The sequence below is a fragment of the Dipodomys merriami genome, unplaced genomic scaffold (assembly GCF_024711535.1).
Source record: "Dipodomys merriami isolate MVZ:Mamm:240054 unplaced genomic scaffold, mDipMer1.0.p SCAF_10, whole genome shotgun sequence".
Classification (NCBI taxonomy): Eukaryota; Metazoa; Chordata; class Mammalia; order Rodentia; family Heteromyidae; genus Dipodomys; species Dipodomys merriami.
The window spans coordinates 12480157-12490599 of NW_027202271.1; the positions used below are offsets into that span (position 1 = coordinate 12480157).

Sequence of the window (10443 nt, forward strand, 5' to 3'; positions counted from 1 at the left end):
CTCCTGGCCTTCTGATTTCTGCTAGCAGCTGGAATTAGTTGAACTCAACTAGAAATCAAAGGCAATCAAAAGCACTAACAGTCAGTAGTAGAGTGCCTAGTATGGCCGAGATCTGGGGAGAGAAGTGTGTTATTTGTTTTCAGAGTATAAGAAGAAATATCCAGCACACGGGAAATGTAGAGCAGACTCTTCTGGGTAAGTGGAACACATTTCCTATGTAGGAGGTATTAGGATGAGGAAAATTACTTGACAAAAGAAGCAATTGTCATTTTCAGGTGGGAGGGGGAGAAGTGAAATGCCATGATACGATAGCTTAAGTTTATGTGCTGGGGAAGGAAAGGAGATGGGAAGATAAACTGGAAAAACTGTTGAAATTCCAGAAAGATTTCCCATAAGAAGCCACAGAGGGCATTGAATAGCATTTGTTGACGCCCCAATGAAGATCAGAAAAGTCAACAGGTGGGAGTGAGCCATCCAGGAATGTGAAATTGTGAACATGTGGAAAGAACCACTGGGTGGATATGATTTTGTTTGGATTAGGGAAAGGAGAGAATTTGAGTGAAAATCTAAGCTAGTGGCAGGTGGAAGAAGATGACTAGATAAGAACAGTCCCATAATCTGTATATATTGGAGTAGTAGGCTTTGGCTCTGATATACATAAACACAGAGGTTTAAAGGAAGATTGGAGGGGTGCAGTCATAGGGCTTGAGCTCAGGGCCTGGGCATTGTCCCTGAGCTCTTTTGCTCAAGGCTAGCACCACTTTGAGCCACAGCTCCATTTCTGGTTCCCTGGTGGTTAATTGGAGATAAGAGTCTCATAGACTTTCCCGCCCAGGCTGGCTTTGAAACCATGATCCTCAGATCGCAGCCTTCTGAATAGCTAGGATTATAGGCTTGAGCTACCATTACCTGGAAAGATTTTTTTTTTGTATCACAACTACTTACAGAGAGCATTGGTTACCAGGGCAATACCAGCACAAATCCCACCTACAAGCAACTGGATAGTGACTTTGCAGATAGATTTCTGCATTCTCTTTTCTTATAGGTTTCCTTCTGTTTCTCTTCTTCCCATTTGAATATCTCTCATCTTTTTTTTTGTGCCTTTTTCATACCAGTTTTCAACCATGGCACTATCAACAAGTAGGCTGTGTGTGTGTGTGTGTGTGTGTGTGTGTGTGTGTGTGTGTGTAATGTAGAGATTCTCCAGTGTGTTTGGGAGTGTTTAATAGCATCCCTGGCCTGTGCTCTCTAGATGTCTATAGCCTAAACTTTCCTCCAAATGGGATCTCCAAAAATGTCTGAAGACATTGTCAAATATCCTTTTAGAGGCTAACCTATCCCTGGTGGACAACTTCATTTTGCTCCATAGATGAAGGAGTAAGAGTAGACAATGAAATTAGAGATGTAGGAAGAGTGTGAAGGAATGAATGCATTGTGAACAACACAAGAGATAAAATGGATGCTTCTAGAATATATATACAACAAACACCAAGGCCAGTGGTTAAAAAGCTCCAAATGGAGAAAGTTTTGGTGGTGTTTGATGGTAATCAATTATCTGTTAAGCCTTTCTGTGAATAATTGAAATCATTTGCATATAAATATGCAAAGAAGTTCAAGTGTCCTTGTTCCATTCTTATACAAGGCAAATGCCACTCAATGATACCCTGACCCTAAGATATTTTGTTATATAGCTCTATGGTCCATGTACAACTTGAAAAACTTGGTGTTTTCAGGCTGTCTTCTCTTACTTCTGCCCACCGTCTTCATCAACAATCCATACCTAATTGGTATACAATACTTCCTCTTGCTGGCTTTGACAAATAATATAAACTCATTGGTTAAATCTGATTCCCCCCCCCCCATGAAACCTAAAGAACACTGGGACTACTATCCATAGATATAATAATATACATCACAGTGATTTTTTTCTCCAACGTACTGTTTATATCTATCCTCTGTGTATTTAATCTACTCCTTTTCCAAAGCAAAGCACTACTAACTGATTTCTCCCCTTGAATAAATGCTCTTAAAGGCATAGTCTGGTTGTCTTTTTCAATCACTTTTTCTTGAGAACCATGCCTGCCTCTCCTCAAGCTATGAAATATCTATCTATTCTATGATGGAAGTGTATTACTAAAACTAATGAAACAGATACTCTGCAAAGACAGGTGGCCAAGGAGGAGGTACACAGGGTACTGGGATCTGTCTGAGCCTGGAGTCTGTCCAGGTGATGAAGATGATGATGCTATTCAAGGCCATGGTGAAGCTGTAAGGGGCAAAGAAGAGGGTGAGGAGGAATGCCACGTGCAAGGAGAACTCTTCCCAACTTACACTGGAAGTAAAATCAGACAGATGAGCTTTAGACATTAGGAGAAACTTCCAAGTCTAGCTCTGGTACCAAGAAATCCATGGACGCTCTTTTCCTGAAGCCTTTCAGCACAGCGGATTTACCTGTTGAGTTGGGAGAAGTGGTAACTACCCCCACACTAGGAAATCAGGCCTCTTCTCCATGGCCATGTCTACTAGACAGATTCTGCCTGGGCTGGGCCAGTTCTCTTGAGGGCTCTCCCCATGGCCCCCTTCATTTCCTTGTTGCGGAAACTATAGATGATGGGGTTGCACATAGGGGTGATGATGGTGTAGAGGAGGGAGAAAGGCTTGTCTTTGTCAGGCCCATGAGTGCTGCGGGGATTCATGTAAGAGAACATAGCTGAGGTGTAGAAAAAGATGACTACAGTCAGGTGGGAGGCACAGGTGGAGAAGGTCTTTCCCCGACCTGAGGAGGAGGCTTTGCTGAGGATGGAGGCCAGGATGCGGGCATAGGAGGTGACAATGAGCACCATGGGGCTCAGCAGCACCACAACTGCATCAGCAAAGATCACCATCAGACTAAACTGGGGGTCTCCACAGGAGAGGGCGATCACTATGGGGGCCTCACAGAAGAAGTTCTCAATGTGATTGTCCCTGCAGAATGGACCTCGAAATGTCATGTAATCAAGAAGGATGCCATTGATCATCCCAAAGATCCAGGAAGTACTCACCAGGCTGACACAGACCTGCCGCCTCATGATCTGGGCATAGTTGAGTGGGTGGCAGATAGCAACATAACGATCATAGGCCATGAAGGCCAAGAGGATGCACTCCGCCACACCCACACCAAACACCAGATACATCTGAGTCAAACAGGAGGAGAACATGACAATGTGGTTCCTGGTCAGCAGGTGGATCAGCATCTGTGGGATGGTGGTGGTGATGAAGCAGACATCCAGCAAAGACAGGTGGCCGAGGAAGAAGTACATGGGGCTGTTGAGCCTGGGGTCTGTCCAAGTGATGAAGATGATGAGGCCGTTCATGGCCATGGCGAGGCTGTAGAGGACTAGGAAGAGGGTGAAGAGGAATGCCCGTGTGGAAGGGGAGCTCTTCTCAAAGCCCACAAGGATGAACTCTGTGACTGTGCTGGTGTTCCTTGCATCCACATTGTGGGACCTATTTGAAGATGGAAGACAAGAAAGTTATAAGCAAGTTAGCTAGCTAGAGGGTAGCTTTGATACATAGCTACCTAGTGGGCACCTAGCAGGTAGCTTACTCACTTCTATAAAAAGAGGTCAGGGGTCAAATGAATAGAATTGACTGTAAATTAAAATGGCATGAAACCATAAGAACTGGTTGCATCAGGGTCCATGTTATTAAGCTACAGGAATGGAACCATATCCCAAACCTAGGAAAGTGAAGTTAGCCAGATTGCTCTTGAAATTTTGTATCCAGTCCTGGAATATTCTAGATAGGCTTTCTCATTGAGAGCAGTTTTCCAGTAACAGCAAAACTGAGCAGGAGGTACAGATTTCCCTTATTTCTGCATCCGCCACCTCCCTGACATGAACTGCCTACAGCATAATGGTACACTGTGGTCTATTCATGTATTTACATCGACTCATCCTTGCGATCCATATCTGAAGCTTACACCAGGGTTATCTCTTTGACTTGCACAGTCCGTGAGGTTGAAAGGGCATGCTGACCATCCTAACTAATAATACCCAGGGTAACTCCAGTATCACTTGATGTTTTTCTCTCATTTCTGCCCATCACCCTCACTGATGTGTTTTGCTCTTTCTATTGTTTTGATAGGTTCTCTAACTTTCCATGGTTATCCACTGGCAGGTCTGTGACCATATACAAACAGGATGGTGGAGGATGGAGGAACCATGTAACAAATTCTTGAGGAAGACAGGGGAGAATCTGAGAGACTTCCTTAAATAGCAACATTTTCCTATTTAGAATAGAAACTTTGCTTTACTGTGTAACCTCATTGAGAGGGACTAGATTCATAGGAAAAATAATAGTTGTGTACAGTGCTTCAAAAAATTCTGTGATGCTGGGTGCTAGTGGTTCATGCCTGTAATCCTAGCTACACAGGTGGCTTAGATCTGAGGACGTGGTTTAACACCAGAGCACACAGGAAAGTCTGACACTCTTACCTCCAATAAACTACCAAACAAACAAACAAACCCAGAAGTGGAGCTGTGGCTCAAGTGGCAGAGCACTAGCCTTGAGCAAAAGAAGTTCCGGGACAGTTCTGAGGCCCTGAACTTAAGCCCCAGGACTAGCACCTCACCCCCTTCCAGATAATTCTGTGATAGTTGGAAAGCACAGGGAAAGAGATCATTTTTCAGATGACTGCTGAAAAGAGAGACAAAATTAAACTGGTAGCTGAGCAAAATGAGTGTTTACAGTAGTTCTGTATATTAGCTCCACATTATAGACACTTGCATTGTTTAAAAATATCCCATGCTGTATACAATAGCATTAAAATGGAAGCTATTGACAGGGTTTCAGTCATGAACAGTTAAGAATTTAATTGAGATATAACTCTATCTATCTAATCTATCTATCTAATCTATATATTTATGGTATGTTCAGTGGTGTTATGATATAGTTTTACTTTGTGGAATGGTTAAAATCAAAATAATAATATATCATGGCCACATATACCATCAATAATCTATAATGTTCTCCAGGTGATTCTAATATATAACTAAAGCTGAGCATCATTCAACTGGAGAAAGTTGTCAAATAGCCATGGGCCAATAGAGGTACAAAATCTGAGAGTTCCATAAGCAAGTTCTTTCTAATTTTGCAGCAATTTTCAGAGGTGTTTCCAAGGCTATTAAAACTCTATGAAGAACAGAAAAAATAAAACTGTTGGATGACTCTCACAATGTCATTACATTATGATGACCAAAACCTGAAAAAGTACACAAAATAAAGTTATAAACAAGATAATTTATTAATAATGGAGAAATACACAAAAGGAGTGGTCAGCAAATATAATTCAGCAATATATTCAAAGAAAAGCCAAGTGAAATTCATTGCTGGGTTCAGGTTATTCTAGTAGTAAGCATCTTATTAAACTATCTTACCATATTACTATATTGAAAATTAAGAACTTGGAATCAGTTCTATACACATTAAAGAGCTGCTTGGCGAAGTTTGCCCTTAATGCCTGATTTTTAATAATTCTGATTAAAGTAGGATTAGAAATGATTGTAAAGCAAACTATGTTTTGGAGATTGTTTGTTCTATATGTCACTAGTAGCTCCTCCAAGCTTCACTGGAAATCTTACCTATTATATAGTCTTTCTGTAATTTTGTTTTGTAGAAACAGTGAAAAAGGGTTAGTAACTAGCATAAAGTTGTAGTGAAATAGTGAAGGTCAAAATCAAAATGAGGGAGTGTGATTCCAATAGTCTCATTGTCAACTACCTCTTCACACTGCTCTGGGCTTTTGGATGCCTGAAAAAAAAACACTAGCCATAGTGTCTAGACAAATGAGTTGAAGGAGTGGCATACTGGTAAATGCTTAAAAACGACTGTAACTCTTAATAAATGAATCATCTTATTTGTAAGGTATGCCATTTGCTTGAGTGTAAATACTCCCACTATGACCTTTTTCCGCTATGGATGTGACACTGGAGAAGAGATGCATCGCTATTAACTGGATTTCCTACCAAGAGGATATAGATAATAGGAGACTATAGTAAGAAGACTAGGAAGTGATGAAATTTGAGTTTATTCTCTTTGCTTTTAATTATAGGTTATTTATATGTTTATATAATTTAATAGTTGACTGTGTTTAACAACAAATGTTCAAAATTCATGAAGAATTAACAGTGAGCTCTTCTGAGTTGGTACAGCTGTATTTCAATACTTCACTAAGATAAAAATGAGTGGGTACAATTATGATTTGCAAGTGCCTGTTGCAAGTGCTTACAGTCTCAGGCTATAATAAGAAGGCCAGAATTTCTACCTAAATTTCTCCCAGTAGGTGAGAGTAACAGGCAATAATTCTGACCCCACTGTTCATTTTTGCCCTGGAAATAACCCAATATCCTTCAATTGGGCAATGGTTGCATGAGCGGTACATACCCAAATTGGGAGAGGATTGTGGAAATCATGTCTTACCCCATTCTGTTGCTAGGAATGGAAATGGTCTGCCATAGAAGCACTGACGCAGGTTAGAGCGACGATTTCATGGAGCATGAGGATGAACTAGTCCAGATGAGACATCTGATGTTTGGATATTTTCTGGAAGAGAAGATGCTCTTGTTGACAAGGAAAATGAAATTACTTACCATTATTTCAGAGACATATGTACTTAGAAATTATCTACTATGTCAAAGTTATTTACCCATTGTAGTTTACAGAGCACATAGTATCTCACCTAATCCACTACAGTTCAATAAAACAGATCCTATCTCCATTTACAGTTTCAACAAGCTGAAGTAACTTTGCTAAGGTCATTTAGCTAATAAATGAAAGTGATGAGACAGTTGAAGCATTCTTCATCCTTAGAATGTGTTTCCCTCTACATCAGGGTGTCTGGGGTACTACCACCTCTACGGGCAGTTATACCTTATACCATTAATGAATGCCCCATTTTGCTGGGAACACACACACACACACACACACACACACACACACACACACACGCATGCACGCACGCACACACACACACACACACACACACTTTTCCTTAAAGCTGATAATATAGTTCCTTCTAGCTTCTCATTCTTTGGTTTAATACACAGGAAGGAATAGTAAGGAATGATTTATTAGTGCTGAGTGAGGCTCAGGCGTAGGGTTCTTGTGTGGCATCACCAGCCCCTGGGATTGATCTGTACCACCACCACGAAAAAAAGTGATTTATTATCCTTTGTATGTAAGAGAATAAGCCTTTGAGATCTAAAGACAATCATTAATCTTCTTAGCCTATTTCCTCAGACTTTCTTACTATTCTTATCTCCTCATTAACAAGACAAGAAATAAAAAAATAAGAAAGATATTAACTAAAGACATGGAGGTAAGTTATGATAAGAACAACTAAATAAGCACATACAATTTGCATTTGAAAGTCAATGTGTAGGTCAAACTTCAGCACCCAAAAAGAGGGAAAAAATTTTTAAATGAAAACAGGAAAAAGTCCATATAATTACAGGCCAAAGTGCAGATCAAAGAAAACATTCCTAAAACAAAAAATTATGTTATGATGCAGGAGATTGAATCAAAAGAATGCTGAAAAGAGAGACACACAAGAAAAAAATCCTGGGGATATCCTTTCTCAAATATTACCATCAGCTGTTTCTCTCTCATAAGACAAGGTAAGACTAAATAGAAGCAAAAGGAAAGCATTAGGCTAGAGAGAGGAGGGCTTCCTAAATAGGGATTTTGAACTATAAAAATGACTGGCAAGGGAGTGATGAAAGCATTTTCTGTCATCTTCAGAAATGGGATAGATTATGCGATAGCATGGCTCCTTTTAGCTCAAAAAGGTCCTAGAGCCAAGAGTAGACAGGACTTGTATGTCCTTCTATACATCCAAAATTACTTACTTTATTTATTTATTTAATGTGCAGGTCCTGGGGCTTGAATCAGGCCCTGGACACTGTTTCTGAGCTTTTTTTGCTCAAGGCTAGCTCTTTACCACTTCAGACACAACTTCACTTCCAGTTTTTAGTAGTTAATTGGAGATATAAGTCTTATGGGCTTTTCTGCCCACACTGGCTTTGAATCACAATCCTCAGATCTCAGCCTCCTGAGTGGTTAGGATGAAAGGCATAGGCCCAGCTTTATTTTTTAAATAAATAACTGGTTGGAAAAATATGCAAATACAAGAAGCAGTACTATATTTTAATAGAGAAATTATCAATGACAAGATTATGAGAGAAAAGTACAAGACCTCAATATATAGAAAGGGAATACCAATTCAAAGCTCATTCAAAGTCACTGATGATCAACTAATACTATAAAATATATTAGATTCCATTTCTAACCCATTAAATTAAAAAAATAAAAGCCATAACATTAGTGCATCTTGAAGATCCCTTACAGATGGGAGTATGTGTCAAGGGCTTTTCAAGATCTTTATTTTCTTTAATGTAGAGTACTTTATAATCTAGGAAATCCATGGACCTGTTTGAATCTGGCTTCACTCCACAACTGTGTGATCTGAGGTGATTTAAGTTACCATGTCTAAATCTTTTCATCTCTAAAATGTAACAATATTGGTGCCTACATTATTAGATTATTACTATTAAATGAACAATGCAATTATTGTTTTTTTTTTTGTCAGTTATGAGGTTTGAGCTCAGGGCCTAAATGCTGTCCCTGATCTATTTTGCTCAAGGCTAGCACTCTACCACTTTGAGACACAGCACCACTTCCATTTTTTTGAGTGGTTGATTGGGGTTAAGAGTCTCACAGGGACTTTTCTGTCCAGGTTGGCTTCAAATCTTTATCCTCAGATCTCAGCTTCCTGAGTAGCTAGGATTACAGGTCACCGGTGGTGTCCAGCTAAAAAGCAATTTCCTCCCTCCCTCCCTCCCTCCCTCCCTCCCTCTCTTCCTTCCTTCCTTCCTTCCTTCCTTCCTTCCTTCTTTCCTTCCTTCCTTCCTTCCTTCCTTCCTTCCTTCTTTCCTTGCTTCTTCCTTCCTTCCTTCTTTCTTCTCTCTCTCTCTCTTTGTTCCTTCCTTCCTTCCTTCCTTTTTTTTTTGAGCAGTGCAATTCTTATGAGGTTCTTGGGACAGTGACTGGCATAAAGTGGTACTAGAGAAGTTTACTTAATAATAGATTCATCTATTTTTAAAATTTAGTCTAACAAATAACTTATTACAAAACTATGTATAAATTATACATTATAGCATTGTTAAAAATAACAAAATCCTAGGAGTTATATTAGGGAAATGCTTATAACATAGGAAATAAAATTGTTTGAAATATATTATAATTTAAAGTGAAACAAAAGGCAAAATATCTATTGAGCCGGGCACTGGTGGCTCATGCCTATAATCCTAGCTGCTAAGGAGATCTGAGGATCATGGTTCAAAGCCAGTCTGGGCAGGAAAGTCTGTGAGACTCTTATCTCCAATTAACCACCAGAAAACCAGAAGTGGCACTGTGGCTCAAGTGGTAGAGCGCTCGCCTTTAGCTGAAGAGTTCAGGAACAGCGCCCAGGCCCAGAGTTCAAGACCCACGACCAACCAAAAAAAAATCTATCAGTATATCTGGTATATTCATAACTATATTCATTTAAAAAATTCATTTGCATTGGTAAAAGACTGGATGAAGTTTGTTAAAATGGGATGAGAGTGGCTGCCTATGGGAGGTATCTGGGTGTGTATGCATACATGCATGTATGTATTACTTCATAATTGAAAAATGAGCCTCTATATAGTACAGGCTGGTATCAAGCTCACAATCTTCCTGCTTCAGCTTCTCAAATACTTAAATTGTAGGAACACACCACTATGTCATTTCATTTGATTTTTTCATTCTTTTCTATATTTTCGAATTCTAAACTAGTATTTTTTTTTACATTTGCATTTTTTTGGGGGGGGTTAGTTGTGGGGCTTGAACTCTGGGCTTGGGCACTGTCCCTCAACTCTTCAGCTCAAGGGGAGCACTCTACCGCTTGAGCCACAGCGCCACTTCCGGTTTTCAAGTGGTTTATTGGAGATAAGTGTTTCACGGACTTTCCTGCCTGGGCTGGCTTTGAACCGCAATCCTCAGATCTCAGCCTCCTGAGTAGCTAGGATTACAGACGTGAGCCACTGGCACCCGGCAACATTTGCATTTTCATATGCACTTGTAGAGGGGCAGTCCTGGGGCTTGAACTCAGGGCCTGGGTGCTGCTCCTGAGCTTCTTTGTGCTCAAGGCTAGAGTCATATTTCTAGTCATTTTGGTAGTTAATTGGAGATCAGAGTCTCAATTACTTTCCTGCCTAGGCTGGCTTTGTATTGTAATCCTTAGAGCTCAGCCTCCTCAGTAGCTAAGATTATAGGTGTGATCCGTCAGTGCCCAGACTTCATATACATTTTTAATGTACAGAATCATAGTATATATAAGGATTCAAACAACAAGAGTGTACCAAATTTAGCCGGGCACTGGTG

General features: G+C 40.1%; 1 protein-coding gene across 1 annotated transcript; it reads right to left on the reverse strand.

Annotated features, from left to right (window-relative positions):
* Positions 1 to 2522: 2522 nt before the first annotated feature.
* LOC138838141 (olfactory receptor 10AD1-like) lies at positions 2523 to 3948 on the reverse strand. Its single transcript, XM_070037283.1, has 2 exons — positions 3926 to 3948; positions 2523 to 3486 (listed from the first exon to the last, which is right to left on the reverse strand). Exons 1-2 carry the CDS (start codon positions 3946 to 3948, stop codon positions 2523 to 2525), a joined length of 987 nt encoding a protein of 328 aa, XP_069893384.1.
* Between the last annotated feature and the right edge of the window lie 6495 nt (positions 3949 to 10443).